At 37.2% G+C, this 23831-nt stretch overlaps 1 protein-coding gene across 5 annotated transcripts in view; it reads left to right on the plus strand.

The window, feature by feature from the left end:
* The window catches only part of ADAMTS20 (ADAM metallopeptidase with thrombospondin type 1 motif 20), a 97332-nt gene that overhangs the window by 69437 nt on the left and 4064 nt on the right, over positions 1 to 23831 (plus strand). For 3 of the 5 annotated variants that reach the window (XR_003400378.1, XM_026868134.1, XM_026868132.1), the window contains exons 28-36: positions 14696 to 14863; positions 16123 to 16296; positions 19041 to 19211; positions 19861 to 20061; positions 20195 to 20324; positions 20482 to 20576; positions 20669 to 20763; positions 21166 to 21299; positions 22038 to 22129. Coding sequence is in view for 4 of the 5 variants with exons in the window: in XM_026868134.1 (XP_026723935.1) it covers positions 14696 to 14863; positions 16123 to 16296; positions 19041 to 19211; positions 19861 to 20061; positions 20195 to 20324; positions 20482 to 20576; positions 20669 to 20763; positions 21166 to 21299; positions 22038 to 22129 (1260 nt within the window). In the remaining variant the exon portion in view is untranslated. Of the gene's footprint in view, positions 1 to 14695; positions 14864 to 16122; positions 16297 to 19040; positions 19212 to 19860; positions 20062 to 20194; positions 20331 to 20481; positions 20577 to 20668; positions 20764 to 21165; positions 21300 to 22037; positions 22130 to 23831 lie in introns of all 5 variants that reach the window. The other 2 variants (XM_026868133.1, XM_026868135.1) reach the window with 2 other exon arrangements.

Here is a 23831-nt window from a genome sequence, read left to right on the forward strand (position 1 = left end):
TAGGTAAAATGTTGTATTTCTTATTATCTAAAATATAAACTTTTTTTGTGCCCAATTAATATTTAAAATAATTTGTGTTATTTTTCTTAATTATTTAGCTGATAATTAGTTAAGTGCCATAATGAGTTAAATTTTTATATGCCTCTAAAAAGTTTGAAAAATTTCTGACAGTACTGTATCATTCCAGTATATATTGCTTTGTATTTCCAGTTTTCTTTAAAGTTCAAATACAAAAACCTTAGTTTTTAATCAAACGAAAAAGTGAAGTGAGACTTTTTATAGACCGGACAGAAATACAGAGCTCATGTATTTCTTATTCCTTTACTTTCTGAGCTACTGTTTTGCTGCTGCTAACATGAATAAAAATGATAAATCGGAGATTGCAATTGCTGGTATGCAGTGTTTTCTCTGCTCATTTTTAGTTTTTTTGCAAACTTGGCTAAAACTAACTGGTCAACTGTTGTAAGCATGTATTATTTCTGGTTACTTTTGTAATTGGTTAATTGAAAGAACCTTGTCTCTTAATGTAAAAAAGATGAATCCATAAAATGAAGTTTTAAATTGTTAAAAGATTGTAAACAAATGGTTGTTTCTGTGCAACCCCTTTGTGCAAATGTAGCTTCCAAACCAGAGATCCTTCATCCTGTTAATAATATGGTCCAGCTTTTATTAAGACCTGTGAATAAAATGTCACTCTCAAGGGGCGAACGTTACTTTTCAATGAGAATTCAGATTATGTCATTCCCATGCATTTATTCAGTTTTCCTGAGCTTCACAAGAGGCAGGAGGCTATCCTCTCTGTGATGCAGTCTGTTACACCATGTCCAGTTGTTGGAAACAACAATGGATTCACTTTGGGTTGCTGTTTGGTTTTCATGGAGGTTTGTGAACACGACTCCTGGATGGACGCAGATACATCTGTTGTTCTCCATTTGGAAAATGTGTCCAGGAATTTATCCATTTATTTGAAACTGAGAAAAAAACCCTGCATTTCTTTTGCTCACACTGGATTTCCCTGAAGTCTCCTATCTCCATTTCTGCCACCCTTCTTTCTTGATGCTTGCACTTTAACAACTGCTTATCTCCAGTGCTGCAGCCTTCATGTAATTCATTTCTTAAAGGTGTTACTACTGTTATGTGACTGTGGAATAAAGATGAGACTTGCTGAAGTCTGGCCAAGCCAGAAATTTGATGTCTGCAATGGTGTAATGATAAAAATGGCTGTACCAAATACTCTTTAGGAGGTATTGAAGGCAAAGAGCAGGATTGCTTTTCAGTCTCGTAAATTTGACACAAATTTGTACTTGTGGTTATGATTTTCAGAAAGACATAGTGAGGGTCTAGCTCTGTTCATGTTTGCCATTGATTTCTGAAGGAAAGGTAAGGCAGAATTGTCTGTTGGGCTTGATTTGTTGCTGTTTTTAATTTACCACCGTTCCTGTATTTTTAATTGTGATTTGCCTCAGCCATCTGTCTGTTGTGTATATCATTTAACTGAAAGATGATAAAAGTTAGATGTGTGTACCAGATATGTTGTCACAGGAATGCTGGCTGAGCAATGTAGTTTATCTGTTCCCTCCCAGCAATTAATAAACTGATCATACTTCTCATTGTTCTAATATATATTGTCATTAATTACAGTGATAATGTTGTTTGAATAAGGGCTGATGGTGAATTTCTTAGCAGAGGTACATGCAGAGACCCTTCAGTGATGTTTAAGACTTGCACGTGAGGTAGCAGAGCCTACCAAATGGCTTCTGAAAGCAGGCAGAAATAGCTATTGTTTTTCTGATTCTCAGGTGGTAACCAGATGCAATGTATTCAAATCAAGAGCAAGTAAGGCAGGAAGAAAAACTATACAATTCAATTTTTACTGTAATTGAGAGATGAAATGGAACATGTAAAGGAAGTGTTAAATGAGATACCAGATGCATTGTGTTGAAGTAGAACATGTTAATCATCAACTCATGAAATCATCATTATTATTGTTAAATTTTAAAAAATATCAAGTAGACATCAACAGAAACACAAAATATCTTCATTTAGCACAAGGCTCATTTTGTTGTCATCCTGTAGTAGTGTTAGCATGCCTGCCACTGGTAGATAGTTCTCTTGTTAGGTTACTGTTGTGTCTAATAGTGAGCATTTTTTCCAGGGAAGCTGAAACATGAAAGAAAGTAATATCTGGGGGACAGGTCATGACAACAGAGTCTGATTTTGGACTTTGACTCAGCTACTCATGTTCAAGTCCAATAAAGTATGATACTAATTTTCTGTGAAATTAATTTCTCTTTTTCTAGCCTTTCTTGTATTTTTGCCACTGTTCTGTTCATTTTGTTTTATTTTCCTCATCTTCCACTGTGCCATACAACTTTCCATCAACACAAACAATATCTCCATAATCTGTGTAAAATGGCTTTGCCACAACACAGAATACAACATAATAATTCTCTAATGCCTTGGACTATACTCTTAAGGAAAATGAAGATATGGAAACCACCTTCCTGTATGTCATGACTTGTCAAAAATTTCAGTCAAATTTGGTTCCTTGTTATGAAATTTAAATGTGAATATTACTTGGGCCCAGATTTTCCTTTCTGAATTTTGTGATTAGTATTTTTTTAGGCTTTATGTTGAACTTTCATAAAAGTCTTTTATTTATCAGTTCTAAGTCCCCCTAAAGCTTGAGATTTTTATCTGGCATTAGGAATTTTCACTCTTTATAGCAGCAGAATACTGGAGTTGCCTCCAAGCAAGTCAGATAACACTTTTTTTTTGAAAGAAAAAGGATAGAATTTTGTCTAGAATCAAAATCTTGTCCCTTCTAAGTTGTAAATTAATTTATTTCTTAAAAAGAAGAGTAATAAGACTTTTAAATTTTTAGGAGGAAAATAAATTCAGGAAGAGTACTTTTATAATATGTAAAGTATGATCAGTCACAGAAAAAAACTTTCTGAAAGTTTTTTCTTTAATGAGAACACCTGAAGTAGCACCTTCTATGAAATGCAGTTCTTTGGGCACTGTATTATCTGAGCATGTCCTTAAAAGGGACTTGGATATAACTGAATATCCACCAGGATCCAAAGATATAGGTAGTGTAAAAGCCAAATCCTATAATTGCTAAAATAACATTGCAGCTCTTTTGGTGGTTCTGTTGCTCTTGTGTTACTGTAATGGCTAAAAGCTTGTTTGAAGATGTAATTATGCTATTTGTATTATGTAGCTAGATTGTGTCTAAGAGTGAGCATTTCTTCCAGGGAAGCTGAAACCTGAAAGAAAGTAATATCTGGGGGACAGGTCATGTTGCCAACTAGAAAATCTTAACAGTCTTGTGAGATATATATGTAGACAGGTTGGAAATACACACAACAGTGAAGCCTGGCTGAGTATCACAGTAAGTGGGGAGCTGAGCATTGTAATAACCTGTTTTTCAAATGCTCTGTAGCTGACATCAAAAAGGATGCTGGGCTTTAGGCTGTGACTGGCAGAATGGTGGTGTTCATCATGAGGGAGAAAGACATGACAGGACTTTCAAAGAAGGACCTAGTCATCTATTTATTTGTGCTGAGGTAATGGGTAGTGCTTTGAGATGTCAGAGAGGCTAAATTAAAAGACTTATTCACAAATCTGACTAGAATGAATAAATGAAATTCTGTGGGTGATCATTAAGTGGAATTTCAAGAGTTCTGGTTTTGGTTTTCCCAACAGCTGCAAGGAGTATGGTTGTTCATCTGCCATCCAGGCAGATTGCTGTTTTGCTCGGAGGTCTCCCTCAGTAAGGCTACTGCCAGCTGCACAGCACAAAAACTTTAACTCCATGTGGTGGCAACTTAAAATATTGTCTAAAATTCCTCTGTAAAATCATCAGTAGAGTTTGACTTCTGCAGACATGGTATCAACTTACCATCAAGATCTGTCCTGATGATTCTGACTTCAATATAATGGAAGGGTTTGTTTGGGTTGTGTTTGTTTTAATCCTAGTAAATGCCATATATATCATTTCATAGCAGTTTTACCTTCCTGTTATCCACATCAATCCTAAAATCTGTCTTTAATACTCTTTATTCCTTCTTCATTCCTACTTTTTCCATGTATGTATATGTCTGTAGTTTCTCATATATGTCCACCTATTAAATAGATATACTTCAGCAGCACGCTTGGAAAATAATTTTTCAGGAGTTTTCCATTATCCTTCAGATCAAAGTTGAAACAAAATCATTATCTTAAAAAGAATCTAAAAAAGGGTGCCTTTTTATGGAGCACGGAGTACTCAATCCTGTCAAAAAAGAAATGGCCATGGACAGTAGACAGGTTAGATAACATCAAGAGTTGCTGCTGTCTCTGACTTTGCTCAGCTGCCACATGCAGCTGTTAGGTCGTACTGCAGCACACTCCTACACCCTCACTGGGATTGGTTTGGAGAGCACTGGTGTTCACATCCATGATTACATATCTGGAAGCCCTGGGAAAAACCAACATATATGGATGGTGGAAGCTGGGTGTGTGCTTCTCACCCTGTTACGCAGCGAGAGAGAGTAGAAGTGCTTCTTGGGCTGACCTCGGAGAAAATGTTTACTGCCGCCTTTTGTTGCTGAGAGGAGTGGAGTTAAGAAATTCTAATATTAGATGGCTGCAGATGATACTTGGAGCAAATCATTCTCTGGTTTTTATGCCATGAGAGACATAGGTAATGGCAGTTACTTTGCATGAGGGGCTATCTTCCTTAACTTCTGTGTTGAAGAGAACAGCTTCTGAAAGGCAAATTTACAAAATTGCCTCATGAAAAATGATGAGAGAACTGACCTTTAACACTACTTTTCTTTATAAAAATCTTATAATATATTCTACTCCAAATTTATCATTTTTTTATTAATTAAAAGTCATCAAGGTGAAATTGTTGGGGAGGAAATATGGTCTTCAGATTTAAGATTTTGAAGTAATGCTGTAAATAAGTTTAACTCAGAACAGTACTTTTACTTGGAAGCTATCAATACAGAAAAAGTGTTCTCATAAGTACCATAATTTTGATACAAACTGATTTACATATAAAAATATTATCAAATGATACTTTCTGGATTAACTTTACTTCAACGTTAACTAGAAAAACATGATTGTAGTCTGCAGAATCTAGTCATAACTAACTCGGGTGTTAAGTATTACAACTGAAATACTAGTGTATTTTTGGAGGATCCAGTCACAGAGGAAGGAGGATGGCTTTCTTCATGTCTTAGAATAAAGAGGCTCTGAGACTCTCAAGCCTATCTACGTGTCTGCTAATAAAAATAAACCCTACAAATTACAGCAGTATTGTTGCTTGCAGTGGATGGAGAAGAATTGGGGATAAAACTGCAGTTCAGATGTTGTAACAAATTTTCTCAGTAATTTAGGCTAATTTAGGCCTAATAATAATTTAGGATAATTTAGGCCTAATCCAGGCTTAGTAAGGAACCAGAAAGGACTTCAGACAGCTTTAACAAGTTCATGGAGGATTCAGTCTTGGACAGCTAATCCTAGTTTGTATTTTTGTAGGTGGTGGTAGTTACAACAGCTAAAAATTATGCCTTTTTCCTGGCATAGAACTGGCAACCTGCACTGTAGAACTTGAACAGAAAAATATCCATACTTTTAACCTCTCTCTGCCTAAAGCGTGGGAAAGAACAACAGTTAAACATCACGATTACCTGTTTGGTTTAGAGAGGTGTGATTAGACCATGCAGTGCTGTACCTAGTTTGGTTTTCAGATGTGCTGAAAACACATTTTAAAAAAAAAATAAATGTTAGTGACTTTAGAGACCCAGTCAAATTGTGTGGTAGGAATTCATCTAGGTAGTGATTGGATCAGAGGGTAGTATTGCAGCCTTAGTGGGAATACTGTTCACACTTACAGGAGGGAAGTGCATTTATTAATTTATGTTAAACATTGTGTGATGTTTGCAGTATGATTACAAATGTTACTGCAGAAAGCAGTTTTCGCTCTAGATGTTATCTTCTGAATGTCATCTAGAACTGCAAAGTGGGAAGGCCACAAAAGACTTAAAAGAATAATAATACTGGGTATATGCTTGTTTGGTATATGGGGTTTTTTTTTGTGGCATATTTTAACTCTAGTGCTTCAGTGGATACACAGCATACAGTCCTGGATACCTCCTTGTAAAAAACATGCAGGCAGTTGGACAGCAACATGAATGGTGAGACTTGGATAAATGAGGAAAGGCTGGGATAGCTGTTTTTTAAAACCAAATCTATAGAAGAATGGACTGAATGAGGTATTCTTCCAACACAAAATCAGTGGTTACAAAGAGGTGAGTGTTTCTGAGTCTGCTAAGGGTAGAATGAGAAGAAACCATCTTATTTAACAGTAAGAGAGACTGTCATTAAATCTTAAGATACTTTTTCTAACTATAGGGATGGTTCTGAAGTGGAAAAATGCATGCAAGGGATGCTGTAGCCTCCCTGTCATTGAAGACAAGATTGACTGCTATCAAGAATGGTCCAGATAAAACTGATCCAAACTCTGGGCAGCAGATGGGCAGCAGATGTATTGGATGAAGTCTTTGAGTCCTCCTTAGCCTAGCCTTCCTCCCTTCCATTGCTATAACTGCAAAAGCACAGTTAGAAAAATGGCAAAGTAGACTGTATTACAGACTGCAGATGCAAGGAGGACTTAATCAAATCAAGACATTTTCTGAACAGCAGAGGAATGTGATATAACACTGAACTTTTGAAATGAAGCTATACTCAATGGAGTGACTTAAAAATATCTTCAGTGTAGCTTCTGTAGTTAACATAGGTGTAACTTAGATGTAACAGTAAATCATACACATAATTCTTGGAGTTCATTCTTTCTCAGGAGTGCTGGAATGTTTGATCTTTTGTAACCATGGTCCTTTCTCAGCTCTTGAACTAATAGCACAAGTGTTTGTACTTGTTTTAGTGCGGAATTACTGACTCTGAATCAAAGAATTCAGCCGGACCCAACTACAGAGTCTGTGTTGTTTCTTGATGGTAATCTATGTACTTAAATAAGGAAAGAATATCTTTTTGAATACTTTCACCTGAAAAATACCTGTTTTGTGCTCAAGCATCACAAAGACCCCTGGGGAGAGGCATCTAACAGTGAGGAGGCAGGCACAAGAAGAGGTAGTTCTAATATGGCAAATGAAAAGTTGGCGTAACTCTCAACTAAGTAATGCTCAAAGTAATATTTTATTAGTGTCCTGTGCAGTAGTGGTTCCAGTCTACTTCTAGAATAATTTTAAAAGAGCCCAAACAGACTTCTGGGCTAACCAAAGATCATCAAAATGCAGCTTGTCAGACAACTCAAGCAACTACTGTGTTTAACCCTGTAGGTTTGTAATTTTTCTGATGCATTATATAAATTTGTCATTTTTTTAAACTGATCTTCCTGTCCAGTCACAGAAGCGACTGACAAAAAAGAAAAAAAAAAAGTGAGGAAGAAAATACTATTTAACATTTTTATTATATTTTATCCTTTTTTCAATGCTACTCTTGTGGCTTTACCCCACTAGGTGGTTAAGCCCCTCCCAGCCGCTCGCTCACTCCTTCCCCAGTGGGATGGGGGAGCAAATCGGAAGAGTAAAAGTGAGAAAATTCATGGGTTGAGATAAAGACAGTTATATAGGGAAAGCAAAAGCTGTGCGCACAAACAAAGCAAAACAAGGAATTCATTTACCACTTTCCATTGGCGGGCAGGTGTTCAGCCATCTCCAGGAAAGCCACATGTAACGGTTACTTGGGAAGACAAACGCCATCACTCCGAACATCGCCCCCCCTTTCTTCTTTCAGCTTTACATGCTGAGCCTGATGTCATACTGTATGGAATGTCCCTTTGGTCAGTTGGGGTCAGCTGTCCCGGCTGTGTCCCCTCCCAGTTCCTTGTGCACCCTGAGCCTACTCACTGGTGAGGTGGGGTGAGAAGCAGAAAAGGCCTTGACTGTCCAACCACTGCTGAGCAATAACTAAAATATCCCTGTGTTATCAACATTATTTTAGTCACAGATCCAAAACTTGCACTATGCTAGCTACTATGAAGAAAATTAACTCTATTCCAACCAAAACCAGTACGGTGACAGTACTGCTTTTAGCCAGTCATTTATATTTTAAGTCCCTGTATAATGATACAAAAGAAACTGTTAGATGCTTTCCATTTACCGCTCTGTTTTTCAGTATCCAAAGCTACCAACTAAGCTACACAAAACACTCCCTTGAAAGAAAAGGTTAAGAAAATTTAGAACAAAATCCAGCTAATAATCAAAGGCCTTCAACTTTTCAGTGAACAATAGGAAAAAAAATCAAAAAGCTTTTAGTGAAACTCTGCATGTCAGCTGCCGAAATGGCCTTAATTGGGTAGGAACTGATGGTGACATGCCTGTCTGAGAGTCCATCTGTGCCACAGAAAACACCAAGAGTTCTGTCAGGCTTATCCTTGCAGAGCTTTATTACTATAAAAAAACCCCAAACAGATGAATCCTAGTTACCAGTGTTATGGAATGACTTTGAACAATAGTAATCAAGTCCAGCTTTTTACTGTAGTTTTAGGTTTTTAAAAGAACCTGACATATGGGAAATATTACTTTAGCTAACATTGAGATAAATGCTAGAATTTCTGTGTAAAATGGTTACAGGATGGTTTTTTCAACTTGCATTTTTTAAAGAATTTTTTTTTTTTGTAGATTTAAAGTTCTTATGGATATTTTTTTTTTTTTACACATGCAATCTGCAGGAAATAAATGGAAAATGTACACTCCATAAGCCTCCAATTGTATGGAATGTCATACAAGTGAATCTACATTATAGATGTATTGAGCCATAAGGACTACATTGTTCTTGTCCATGTTCAACTTCGAATGGAAGGAGGTCATGCAGCAAGAGAGTTAAGTGGGGTTGTACTGTCACCAGTGATGAGAGTTAAGCTTTGGAAAGGTCACTACCAGAGCATCTCACAGAACAGAGTGGGCACCTAGCAGTGAGAGGACCATATTCCACAGATAGTGTGTAATAACATGTTAGGAGCTCCAAGAAGCAACGCAGGCTTATGAAGTGCAAAATTCAGCCTCATAAGAAATGTGCTATAGGCTAGGTGCACTAAAAGGACATGAGCAGTTTCCAGAGCACAGAACAAGGCCTTGCTCCTGTACAAGTGAGAATTTTATGTTTCTTACTGATGATACAAAGCTGAAAGGAAGCTAGTCAGGCAGTTCTAATAGGTCAGTGTGTGCAATATGCAGCTCTCTAAGAAAAAAAAAAAGATGGTGGGGGTAGAGGTTGATGCAAGACCCCTCTCTGTAAGCTGTATTTAGATGCCTTTAGTCACTTGGAAGTCCCAGTCTGGGATCTTCTATGCAACCTATATTTTTTATTCAAAGAACTGAGCAGGAGCTATGCTCTGCCCTTATGGAAGAGTTGAGGCATCCACCACTTTATATTGATTAAAACTTTTGATTCAGCATTTGAGAGACTTGGTTTTCTTTCTTTGGTATTCATTCTCTGTGCTGGGGGACAGGCAACCCTCATCTACTTGTCAGGAGTCTCCAATGAGAAGCTGTATTCGACGGTAGTCATCCTCATTTCTTTTGCTAAAGTGGGTCACTATCCAGTAAAGAACACAACTGAGCCTGCCTGCATCAGATGCCAAGACATTCTGGGAGCAAATGATCCCTTTAAAAAATATTTTTATATATTTTCTAAGGGATGAAGCCAGTATATGTCCAATTTCATGAGAATACTGTACCTACAGAGTAATATACCCTCTTGAACATTCTCTTGATGATCCTGGATCATCTACATCCAGGGTGAGTGAATTAGCTTTTTCATGTGTTAAAGAAAAAAAAAATAGGAACATTTCTTTGGTTGCAGTAAATGTCATCTATTGCTGTGTTTTGTAATGTGCTTCATTCACCTGCTGTGTGCTCAGTGCACTCTTAGAGCAATTGCTTTCTTTTTTTTAACTTGTTAGTGGAAATAGAGGAAAATCAGTTTTCAGGATGCTGATTGTCCTTATAGGCATGTGAAGTGCTATCTGGTCAGTCTGTTAAAAGGCTTGTGCATGCTTGTAGAATTAGACTATTCAGCACCAGTGAACTGTTTAAGGACTTTGTCTGTGGCTCAGGGCAGCCTAGGGGCTTCTGTAACTGATATGTCTGCGAGGCTTTAAGAATAACAATCCTCAAATTAGTTACCTAAGTTTTATTAAGTTCCTATTGAACTTGTAAATGATCTTATCCTTAGAGATATTTAGGTTTCTCTTCCTCACACTGATATGGGTGGGAGATGCTTACTCCAGCAGATTTACGAATTTAGTCCCTTGGAACCACGCTGAAGTTGGCAGGAGCTGTTCCACACAAATCCAGGAGACGTCATACCCCAAGTGCCCAATTCAAGCAAAATTGCTTGGAGGTACTTCTTCGTTTGTCAAAGTACTTGTTTTTAAGTTTGGGCAATTGTATTTAAGCAGCTGTTTACAGCTGCTTTATGTCTGGGGTTTTTTTAGCTTTTAAAAGTAGCAGGATCTTTCATTCCTTCAGTGAAACAATAAATACACATTGACCTAAAGAATTAAATTTCAGTTTTCTTTCATAACTTAAGTAAAAAAAATCCAAAAAACAAAAAACTAAACAAACCACAAAACAAGAACAAAGAATTCCCAACAACTTTAAAAGCTTCAAGTTGAAACCTGTAATATTAGGATACTACTGAATTATCTCTTGCACCGTCAAGTTTCTTTTCATAGTGTAAGATCTATTCAACAGGAGGTTTGGATATATGGAAACACAAGATCGGATCTGTAGCTTGATTAATATGTGAAAGAATAAGAGCAAATCTGTAACAGAAATGCTATTTTGGTATTTATGGAAAACTTAAATTTTATAAGGATTTAATGCATTTAGTTTTCAACATAATTCAAATCTATTAAACATCTTTTTTAAGTTGTTAAAGCTAATATTAAATTAACATGGAGTGAAAACACTCCTTGGAAAAAGTTATTTAAATATTTTCTTGGCATAAATTGGCATAATTCTGTATCTTATTGCCTGTTACAGCAAGAAAGAAAAAAATGATGATTTATCCTACATTACATTACTGGGAATTTAAATTATATTCCTTATAATTAAATTACTTTTTTTGGAAGACAAAAATATTCTTAAAATAGTTGAAAATAATTTCTACCTACAGATTTTAAGTATTGTTCATTTGTGTTTCTGCATTTAACACTAAAATAACAATAGGTTTCAGCTAGCTTGAGTCATCAAAGCTAAACAGTATTTGAGTGAAAGAAAGTTTTAGTAGTTGAAATAACTTTATAAAGCCTCTGTATTAACATCCGAACTGGTATTTTCCTTTCTTAACTCCCTCTTCAGCTTCCTATCTAATATGATGTGCATTTTCTTAATTCCTGTATCATTCCTACTCTAATTAGAGAATTAGTAGAACATCTTCATTGAAAGAGAACTGCAAATAATCTCTTTATACAGGCATTACTCTATTAGTGTCTTATAATAGGCTAACTTAACACACAAATCTTCAATTTCTTTCTTTAGAAGAAAGAATAGCACAAATATAAAGATTAAATTAGGCCATTTAAATATAAAAGAGGTGTAACTCAGTTAAGCTTGGACCAATGAATAAAAAAAGAAAAAAAAAAAGAAAAAACACCCCTGACCCAATTCTAACCTGTGTAGAAGTAAACATGTAATATATCTAGTGGGTAGAGAGATTATTAGAAGATCTTTAGAAGACTGAGATGCAGGGTGAGAGATATTTTTACATATTCTTTTGTTACTAGCAGCCATTAGCTCTGTACAATAAATCTCTTATTTTTGAATAAAAGATATCTGCATAAGCTGTATAAACAATTATGTATATATGCTGAAAAGTGTAATGGTGAACGCAATGAGAATTTAAAGAGTGAGACTATTCTGTGCTGTGAAATTATTCTACAGTAGCCTCACCTGAAGTGGAGACTTTTTAGGACACCACCTTTGGCTGCAGCTCTCAGCCTGGAGCACCATGCCCACGAGGACTAGACGGGCTCTGCCTGACATAGCCCTCTGCAGCCTCATTCATGCTTCACAGGGGAGAATCCACTGAGGTAGGAGGGGCATGTGGTGCTTTTCTAAGTCATCACAGGAGGAGGTTAAGTAACTCCGTGCAGCACTTCACTTATATACTACTGAAGAATAAAAAGGAAGAATCTTAGGTCTACATTTTATGACTGAAATTCCTGAAAAAAAAGCTTTAAGGGAGAGTAGAACCAATTATCAAGATAGTATCAATATTTTAGTTTTCATGCATACATGCTATCATTAACTAAATCATCTGGCTTCAGAGTCAAGTTTCCTGAAGAGCTTTTATAGTGATATGGTTTCCAGTGTTTTAAGTTTTCTGACCTACATTATTCCTTAAAAGGCAGGTTGTTGCCAAATCAGTACTCTTACCTTTTTGCAAATACAGTTGCATAAAAGAAACATCCTATTTATTATATTGAGTGATAATAAATTTATTTCTTCATTCTGCAAAGATTTAATTTTAAACACATTGGCAGTTTCAATTAAATCCTTGATACTCTGCTGGTTTTGGCTAGGGTAGATTTGGAGATTTTTTTCATAGAAATTAGTACAGGGATATGTTTTGGATTTGTGCTGAAAACAGTGTTGATAATTCAGGGATGTTTTCGTTATTGCTGAGCAGCGCTTGGACAGAGCCAAGGCCTTTTCTGCCTCTCACCCCACCAGTGAGTAGGCTGGGGGTGCACAAGGAGTTGGGAGGGGACACAGCCGGGACAGCTGACCCCAACTGACCAAAGGGATATTCCATACCGTATGGCGTCAGGCTCAGCGTGTAAAGCTGAAAGAAGAAAGGGGGGGGATGTTTGGAGTGATGGCGTTTGTCTTCCCAAGCAACCGTTACATGTGCCGAAGCCCTGCTTTCCTGGAGATGGGTGAACACCTGCCTGTCCATGGGAAGTGGTGAATGAATTCTTTGTTTTGCTTTTTTTTCTGTGGGTGGCTTTTATCTCAGCCCATGAGTTTTCTCACTTTTCCGATTCTCTCCCTCATTTGAGTGTGGAGGGGAGTGAGTGAGAAGCTGGGTGGTGCTTAGTTGCTAGCTGGGGTTAAACCATGACAATTACACATATAAATGCTTAAGGACACAGGAAACCTTGTGGTATTGAGGACAAGTGAGTCAGGTGAGACTGTTTAACAAAGTATAGTTGTTGTTAAATGTTTCCTACCTAGCAGATTAATTTACTATAGTTGCTTGTTCTATATTTTAAAAACTTTTCTCTACCTGTTGTTCTTGGGCAAATATTTGCCAGGTTTTGTACAAAAGCTGTATGATCTGAATTTCACTTCCTGAAAATAGAACGTATATGTATTTAACAGTGCTTGGTTATGTTAGTGTGTAATGCTAGTGACATAGACGACAATATGAAATAAAAGGAAGAGAAATATCTTTGATGCTTTTGAAGAAAGTCTATATTTAAATCCTTTTTTTCACATCCACTTAGAAATTAAATTTTGATTTGAATATGATTGTGTAGGGAATGTTTGTCCAAGCATAAAATAAAAGTACGGAGGAAATTCTAGAACAAATTAAGCATGTTCTCTTTCCAGACAGAAAAGAAATTGTCTCCATTGATCAAAATGTTTTGATAGAATGTAAAATAGGGAAACTAATTATAAGATTTAAAAAAAAAAAAAAAAAAAAAAAAAAAAAACTTAAGTGTTTTCATTCACAATGTTCATGGTCCAAGATAAGTCAGCTGAGTAGCCACCTAATTTGGAAGTGCTTCAGGTGTTCCATGTTTGAGTGAAAGTTCCCTAGGACCTGCAGCTCTGCTCTGTAGGTGAATAGGACAGCTCTAATTTGAATAATTAAATTCAAACCTCACTAAAGTCTTAGAGCAGTCCAGCAATTTAGCAGAGGACTTGCCCTTTGTCCAGAAGAGACTGATCTGTCAGACACAGTCTAATCATGGCTAGTGTGTATTGCCAGGGTGGGTTTCACAAAACATATCTGCAGCCCCATTGGTTTTATGTTGGAGAGAAGGAGGCCCTTGAGCAGTTGTTTATATCATAGCAACTCTATGGAGGAAAGAGAATGGCAGGGCAAGGCTGTGCATCGCATCCAAGGTCTGCACCATAACCTATAGTGTCTACTTAATACCTTTTCTCTTGCCTCTTTGTGACATAGAGCAAGATTCCCAAAGCTCATGGAAGGGAGGTGGCAGAACAAACATAACTTCATAGCCTAATAGCTGGAAACATGCATACTTTTGATTTTGCATTTTCCTTCCTTTAATGCTTATGATAAGCATCATGCTTACATGAAAGTAGCAACGTATGTCCTGTAAACAGAAGGCTGATAGAGCATGTTCTTGTGAGATCATAATATCAAGCTGCCTCCTGCATGGATATGGATGTCTGAGGTTAGGTATTTGTCAATGACAACATCAGTGAATGAACAAGACCTGAGAGATGTTTGGCATCTGATCAGTAATCTCAGTATGAGAGAGCTTACAGAGGAAATTCAGATATGTGCAGTAGATGTTGTGTCATAATACCGAAACTTACTCCTATAATCATAGAGTCCAGTTTAGGAGAGGCCACAGCTTCTGTTTTTCTTATTACTTTGAGGTTTTTAGTAAAATAATGAAATACACTTCTCTTTTCAGTGTTCCGTTTCCTGTGGGAAAGGTTTGAAGTTTCGTGATGTGCATTGTTTTAATAGCTTCCAAGCTAAAATAGAAGAAGGCAACTGCAGACATTTGAAAAAACCACGGACATACAAAATATGTAGAGCTGGAAGATGTCCTGCTTGGAAGGCCAGCAGATGGAAAGAGGTATGTAAAATCTGCTGTAATTATGTTCCCTATAAGAGTACAAGGCAAGATCATATTTATGACATGCTACTTCAATGGAAATAATTGTGAGGAAGTTTTTCTAGATGCACATCAAAATGAAATCTACAAATAAGCAAGTAGTTAATTATATTTTTTTTTAAGAGTAATTAAAAGTAAATATCCACAAAATCTGAAAAGTATTTGGTAATCTAAACCCTAGACTGGATAAGTACTTATGACTTTCCTCAGCTTACCTTGTAAATTCAAAATAACAGTAAATTTTTTAAGTTTACTTCCTACCTTCAGTGACAAATTCAGTAGCACCACTGTAATTGCTATGATAGTCTGAATATTGGAATAAAGCCACGTTTGTGGGATAAGGACAAGAAAACGGCTTGTGGGCACAATACTGGCCTTTTCGCTGGCTTGGTGTGGTAAAATGTCTCTCACCTTGTAGTGAAATTGTGTGTAACTGAGCACGTGGCAATATTTTGCATTTCACTACCTTTTTCAAGATATAATTCCCCACATTGATAAAGACATGTTACCACTCTTCACAGCTTGGCCACAGTTGGCAGGGCAGTATCTACTTTGTGATTAGGCTTGAGTCTCTTCGGTAGGCTTGGGACTTAGTCATGCTTCTGACTGGGGTAAAGGGGGACTGTCTATCTCAGCAAGATTTAGTGTTGTAGTGAAATACCTTTGGCCAGGAAGGAGGAAAAGAGGCATGTGGCAGGAAGCATTTGAACCTTTGTTAAGCTCCTCATGATTCAAAATCCTTAGTACTACCTGCAAAAGAAAGTATCCTTGAAATACTGCACCATTTGCAAGATTTTTCTAACCTGGAATACTGAGATTTTTTTTCTTTCATTCTATTATTTGCATTGTAAAACAACAGACAGGTCTCTTGGTGTCTAATAAAGGAATGATGTAAACTCAGAACTTAAATGGTTTGATCTTGCAAAAATGTAAACTTTTGCTTTGTGTATGTCTATAGTGATTGTTTATACTGTGAATTAAGCAAAAAGATCTGTCTGGATAACTTGGATGCATATATTTTCTGTATGTCTTACAAAATTTTATTTTAATTGTAGTTTTACGTATTCAACATAAATTTCTTCAGGTGCAACGAAACACTACTGTTATAGGGGCTGTGAAGTATATTTTAAATAATATCCTAGGAACTTGTAATAATGGCAACTGTACAACCTTCTGGGGACTGTCTCATTTCACACATAACTAATTTTGATCAATTTTAGTGTTCTGGATCCTGTGGAGTGGGAATTCAGCAAAGGGACATCTACTGTCAGCTGAAGGGCCAGGGTCGAGTGAGTGAAGCAATGTGTAATCGTGATACCCAGCCTGCTAGCAAGAGGCATTGCTGGCTGCCTGCCTGCAAGCAGTACCAGTGGCTGGCAGATGAACGGGAAGATGTAAGTAAGGCTTTGAACTTGTATGAAGTGACTGAGTGATGTCCAAAGTTGGTTTTTTTTTCACATTTGGATACATTTTTAATAGTTGTTATGTTGCAGAATAACAAGTGACCATGCTGGATATTTTGAAGGTCAAACTTGCAAAACTAAAAAGTGACAAAAAAGTGTTAAAGGCTTTTTTTACTCTTTTTATACAGGATTTGCTTGTCTACCGCTGTAGCCAAAAGTGCTGGTGGAGCTCTAAGCAGGTCCCTGTTGATAGAACTGTGTAATTTGAATGCAAAGTTCTTTACATAGTGCATAAAATGTTTAATAAAACCTCATTATGAGATAATAATTTTCAAAAAACCATTTTATAAGAATAGAAATACAAATGAAATGTTAGCTGGAAGTAAAAACCTCAGAGGCAGAACCTTTGGACAACAGTGTTTTCAAGATCTGTATGGAAGACTTACCAGAAAATATAAGACGCGAAATAAAGCTCAGCATTCTCCTACCAAATATTAATTTCATATTAGTGTTAAGAAATTCTAAATATACCTTCAGGAGGGAACTGTCATTTTTAAAGATGTGATGACTATTTTCTATATGCTAAAAATTTAACAACTTTTGTATCCACGTACGGAAACATACAAACATATATGAAGTGAGAGGGAGGGAAAAAACAAAAATTTCTGTACAATACCTGAAATGGTGTACGTAAGAGCCTGTCTCTTACTATAACATTAAACAAAAAGCCAGTTTGTGGCAACTTTATAATCTGCACTGTTAAATTTCTCAGGGCAAACACCCTGAGAATATGAAGACTCAAAAGTCTCATAGACACAATGCTGTAGAAGTGACTAGTGTTAATGTATAAATCATTTGTTGGTGCTCTGCAAAACCTGAATTATATTCATACAGTTCACACACATATTCCTTTATTAAGCTATCTGGAGGAAAAGCTGACAATGTATGTTTCTTCAAAGTGTTCTCTTCTCCTATGAATCTGTTAAAATCAGGAATTAGTGGATGTGACTCATAATGTTCTCTTAGCACAAATATACACTTTCAGAGAATGAGGGTGAATTTTCCTTTCCTATCAAATATTTATATATTCCAGCTGGGTACTCAGAGCTCTCTGCTACAAATACATTGTGTTTCACTACATCTTCTGGTTGGCTCATGACGACTTCCACATGGTTATTGCTGTTTGAAATTCCTGTGTTCAGATTCTTTCTCTCACCAGATTCATATATAGCCTTGTACATCTAGTATTAATAGTAGTTCAAGTGTTTATCCATCTGTATTTCACTTCTGGTGCAGCAAACTCACAATATTTTGCCCAGCTGTCTCAGCTCTGAGTGCTTGTGTGTCATTTCCTCACCTCACCAGTCACAGCATAGCAGAAAAATTTCCAGATCTAGCATTTCTCCAGCTTGCAGATGGGAGGCTGGCTGATAGCAGCAGCCAGCATTCTCCTGCCAAACATGCACTTTCATACTAAAGAGAAGAATATCTACAAGGCTAATATATAAAGCATAGTGAAAAGGATTCTTCTGCCTGCCCCCCTTATTGCATGACTGCGTTATTCCTTATGTGCCTAATATTCTGATTGCTCCATGCCAATAAAAGATCAGGTGTTTCTGTAAATTACATGAGCCAACTATATCCACGTTCCTATATCCTGATACAAGTCCACAGCAAGGAAGTTTCCAAGAGGATGGAGACAGGTTCTGCACGATGTCACATGGTAGGAAGACAAGAGGCAATGGGAGTAAAGTGAAAACAGAGAGGTTCAAATTGGATGTTATGAAAAACTTTTTCTCCTTGAGGACAATTCAGGCAGTTGAATGTGCTGCACAGAGAATTTGTGCAGTCTCCATCCTTCGAGATTTTCAAGACCTGACTTGATAAAGTTAGAGGTTTCCTCCAGCAGAGCTGTTTTACTGTACAGCATCTGGTTTTTGTACTTCAAGTTGCCTCTTTGAGACAATAATAATAAGATTTGAACAATAGACGATCTGTGTATCAGACCTTGCTGAGTCTTCAAATTGACTGTTGTCGGGTCCAAATTACTATTACATTAGGTTCTACTGACTGTGGTGTTCCTGATTATTGCTTCTGCTGAGACTGGATTTTGTATATTTGAGCCTTCCTTCTTTAGCACAGCAAGTTCAAACAGATTAGTGCAAGCACCCATAGCTGGGGACGTACTGCTGACATGTATTACTTGGCCTGTACTTCCACTTTTCTGGATTCGGATAGCAGCAAAACTGCAATGGCTTTCCATCTCACCAACCTGCCACAGGGGGAGATCTGAGGACACTGAGGGCAAAGGCACAGGCTCAACAGATACTGCTGCCCAAAGTTGTCACTGGCTTCATTAACAGGCAGTTTTGTTTTCTTTTGGTTTCTATCAGTGTAATATCACATATGTACTTCCAGGGATTCTTTTTGATTTGTTTTCAAGACCAAATTATTTCTTTCCTATTTCTCCTCAGTCTCACCCAACAATTAGGATGTCATGTCATTATACACTATTGGCTTTTTAGCTGATTGGAGGTACCTGAACTTCGAAAACAAAGTAAAGGATTTTGAATCAGTGAGAAATTCAGTCCAACACTGATAACAGATGTCATAAAAGGCGTTGCTGTCTGGGTTTTACTGGTGTGTGGCAAGTGGCAAATAAAAATGGCAAATAACTTTGTTCTGTAAATGGCTAGTTTAAGTACAAAAACTGGGACTGTTTTTCTCGCACTCAGTGCTTGTCATCATATAGAAGAGAGGAAATATACAGGAACGTTAAATGTGTGGATGAAAACCAGCTCCAAGTGGATGAAAGCTTCTGTGATCCTGCCACAAAACCTCCATCAACCAAAAACTGCAGGATATCTCCCTCTAAATATGTTGTGCTTACAGGAGAACTGTCACAGGTAAACTAATTATACTGCTTGCACATCTTTTATATAGCTATATTTTTAAGAATGTTATATTGCTGTAAAACATACATTATTTGTGCAAAGCAAAACAAACAAAAAAGTATATTTTCATCTGAACACGGGTGCCTAAAATTTCTCCACGTTGAACCTTCCAATCAGCCATGATTTATAGTAGTGACTGTTATTTGTCTTCTGGTAGCCCTCCTGGGACCTACAAACACCAGCCCACAGCTGCCCCTACCACTGCATTCCTCTGCTGGTTCCCAGGAAACTCTTCCAAGGTGATCTCACTGAAATAAACAAAAATCTTTTCCTTGATTTCAGTGAAGTGATGGATCAGTGCCTTAATTCCCTTGCACATCTGCACTACCTATGTGTGCTCTGTTTGTACTGCAGCTGGGAGGGAACTGCTCTGGAAGCTCTGTGAGCTGAGAAAAGGGCATCATGGGTCTTCCCATCTCCTTGCATGCTTAACTACTGTAGACCATCACTTCTGCACACTGATGTACCAGCCCTGAGGCGGCACACATTGGATTACTGTCTTTTGCCGAAGTGAGGATCAGAGTTGACTTATCTGTAATTGCAATGCTGCAGAAAGGTTGTTTCAAGGGAATAATGCCTGTGCTTGGGGATTTTGTTTTAGTGTTCAGCCAGCTGTAAGTTTGGTTACCAGCAGAGGATCGCATACTGTGTTGGAAGCCATTCAGTTCAAAATCAGCATGTCCATGGCCTTCGAACTGTAGCGTACCAAGAATGCCCGGTAGAGCCATCCCCATACATTTATAAATGTAATGTCAAAGGATGTTCACAAGCTGCTACCTGGAGAGTGGGGAAGTGGACCAAAGTGAGTACAGAAGTGCAAGCTCATTTTGACAGCTGCCTCAAACATAAATAAATGCCAAGACTACTTTGCTGACATAATTATGTAAGTTATTTACTACTTTCTAAACTAACTCTTGATGGCTATCCTCATCTAGTGCTCAGTCTCTTGTGGAGTGGGGGTAAAGGAGAGAACCGTAGAATGTATGACTGAAAATGGCTTTTCCAGTGACTTGTGCCTGCCACATTTACAACCAGATGCCAGAAAAATCTGTCATGAGGAAGAATGTAAGTGACAGCTGTAATTTTCAGCTGAAGTTATTGTTTTCCCAGGTTACTGATATAAAAGCTATAAATATATTTGGAGCACAATTATACAAAAGTCAGTCCTAAAATTAAGCTCTAGTCATGAAATATTAATATGATTTAATCATTCATTTTGAAGGTGAAATTCTTACCACCTGCAAAGATATCCAGATTAAAAAAGGGATTAGAAAGGATGGCGAATACCTACTTAACGTTAAGGGAAGGATGATAAAGGTACTCTTAATATATATGAGTTTTTATGAGCACATATTAAATAATACTTTTCTAATAAAGATTATGCTAAAGGATTGTATTTTATCTTCCAGATTTATTGCTCAGGCATGCACTTAGAAAATCCCAAAGAATATTTGACATTGGTAAAAGGTGAAGCAGACAACTTTTCTGAAGTATATGGATTCAGGTACAAAAGTGGTTTTGTAGTTTTATGAAGTGCATTTATTCGTTCAAAAATAAAAGAATAAAATAATACTTACTTTTTATGAGAACAGATGAGTAGAATTTCTCTCCATGATTTTCTGTTTTAAATATCCAGGCATATGAACGCGTATGCAGAAATGTGGATATTTCCACGCTGAAATTCTGTTAATTGCACTAAATGATTATAAAAATCTTCTATCATGACTTTGGTAGAAATGGCTTCAATTGACAGTAGTATTTCAGTTAAGCCAAGATTAATAGCTGAGCTGCTTGTTCAATAACTGTTGTTTAGTATTTTTTATACAGCATGGTGCAATGCAATTATTTTTCACTATGATGTTATGGGGAACTATCAAAAGGAAACTAAATCTTTGCTATTCTCTAGGCTGCGGAATCCCTATGAATGTCCTTTCAATGGAAGTAGAAGGCAAGACTGTGCCTGTCGAAATGACTACCTTGCAGCTGGCTTCACGGTTTTTAGCAAAATACGATTTGATGTAGCTTCCATGCAAATTAAAAGTAAGCATTTTGGCAGTATTAGCCAACATGAGTGTTCTGTTGAAACTGCACATGGTCATGATTACCAGATTACCATTTTGACCCACTTATAGATCCAGTTGTGCCATTTTTGGGCAAACAAAGCTCTCATTTCCTTTAGGAATTCAATGGGAATTTCAAAGAAAAAATAGTAGGTGAGGAATCACCACTACCTCCCTTGTTAGTTTGTCCCAAGCGGTCAAGTGGCATGAATCTTACACATTCATATTTTATATGTGAGCTAGCTTCAGTTTCTAAGGTTTTGTTCCTATTATTTCATTTCATTTTAGTCCCTGGCATATTTTTCTTGGGAAAGTCTTCCTATGCTGTAGTTAGTCCCTTCTCAGACCTTGGCAGACATACTAAATGGGCAGGGAATCTTTCAGTGCTTTCAAGCCCCTGTCTGAAGGCAGCAAGATGGCCCACAGTCAGCTCATCTGGAGTTGTGTCCAAGTGCACATTCATCCTCCTAGTCCGCTCCTACTTCGGAAAGAAAACTGGGTGTGTAGATTGGACTGATGTTGCATTAACCAAAGTGGACTATTTAAAACGTAGTTTCTGAAAGAACAAACTGAAACACACAAAAAAAACCTCCCCAAACAAACAAAAAACCCCACCCAAAACAAACTGAACCCCCCCCTATGTTAATGCCTTTTGCATTGTTTTCACCTGAATTTCTAATGCAGCTGTTTCGGTGTTGAGTAATCTTCTGTTTTCTAGCCACAGATTTTCTTTTTGCTCAGACTGTACTTGGAAGAGCAGTTCCATTTGCTACAGCTGGAGATTGCTACAGTGCTGCCAGATGTCCACAGGTATTTATGATTTCTTACCCCCTTTGAAATGTGCACGTAAGAGGGGGGGGGGAAAGAAAGATCTGTGTGACCAGTTTAGAGCTGTAAGGTTCTAAACCAATCTCCTATTCTGTCTAGTCTGTGTACTACATTAATAAGATTTTTTTCTTCTCTTTTTTTTTTTTTTTCCTCCTGTTCCACTATCTCCCCACCCCGTTTCTCCCTCAAATTTACTCCACACTTTCTCACTAGGGTCCATGTATGTATATTCAGCTTTCTACATATTTCATGTATTGCTCTCCCTCCCTTGGGATGTGGTGTATCCTTTGTTTCCCCTAATCCCTACTCAATCTTCGTTCTTCTCCAGTGACTTTCCTTTTCTATAATCCTGCAGAATTTTTCTTATATTTTCTCTGTTTCATATTTTTGAAGACTACCAGAGGAAATCAATCCTGTTTAGGAGTATATTTTAAAATTGGTGTGTCTACCTTAGCATTTTAGTTTAAATTGTATGGTGTCTTTTAAATTAACCTCTGTATTATCCCAGTTTACTGTTGGTTCACATCATGGAGCAGTCTTGAAAGATGTGAACAGGGGATGCCTTATAGATGAAACTAAATCAAACAATGAGCTCCAGAAGAAGGATCTTAATGCACTCTAACTGCTAATGAGGATTCAGTCTATGGAAATAGATGACAGTTAGTCCATAGTAAAACCCCAATCTGTGTGCCCTATACAGGCATTGGCCTCTCTGACCCAACATTTTCACTCTAGAGGTCTGCTCATACTGTCTGAACATACTCATATGTCTGAACTAGTCAACCTAGGCTGCCTTTGGAGTCCATTGGCAGAAATGGGATTTTCTAGAAAACAGTTGAGCTAATCCTACCCTATTAGACACCTTAGGCTGAAGTCAACCGTCCTCTGGAAGTGTGTATTTCTTTTCACTGATTATAAAGGGAGTTAAGATTGACTAGTTCAGACTTGCATGGAAGTGAAACCCTTTGTCCATCTATACTAAGTGCTTAAACTTAAGACAGGCTACATGGGTGAATATATTCAGGGGCAGGTACAATTTATTTACAAATGAAATGCCTAAGTTAGGTAGACTTAACCCCTATCAAGAAAACAGTTGGAGTTCATTACAGTATTGAATACCTTCAACCTGCAAACTCTCTGGGCTTAGTACAATACAAATCTATTTGCAGTCTTCTGTTGGGAAGTCATTGCTTGGTTTTGCACTGACACATTTCCATCTATAAGATTTGCACTGAAACTAACACTTTTAGTGCAGTAAAAAGGCCTCCATTCCTGCGCTCTGTCCTTGAAATCTGTTCCTGGCCTAGAGTATGCTGCATGACACGTCAGACAGCTGTTAAGCTGTCATTATAATTGTACATAGCACTTCTCATTTATTTTTGCAAAATGATGTCACTGTGAATGAAGTTACTTTGCGCCTGTTAATTGTGGAAAGCATTCCACACTGTCTTAATTTCCTCCAGATGCTTTACTCATTAAATGCAAGTCTTCCACTTTTTGCACACTTGAAGAACAACCTACCCTATCCATATGAGCTTATGTTAGTTCATCCTGAGCATGAGAGTGCTATAAACACAGCAACTTTATATAGAAATGCTCTCAAAACAAATCTACCATACCACACAATAGAAGACTGAATTTTTATGAAGGAATTTCAGTGAATCACAAGAATAGAAACTGAATG

This window comes from Athene cunicularia (genome assembly GCF_003259725.1).
Source record: "Athene cunicularia isolate RWA chromosome 1 unlocalized genomic scaffold, athCun1 chr1_part2, whole genome shotgun sequence".
NCBI lineage: Eukaryota > Metazoa > Chordata > Aves > Strigiformes > Strigidae > Athene > Athene cunicularia.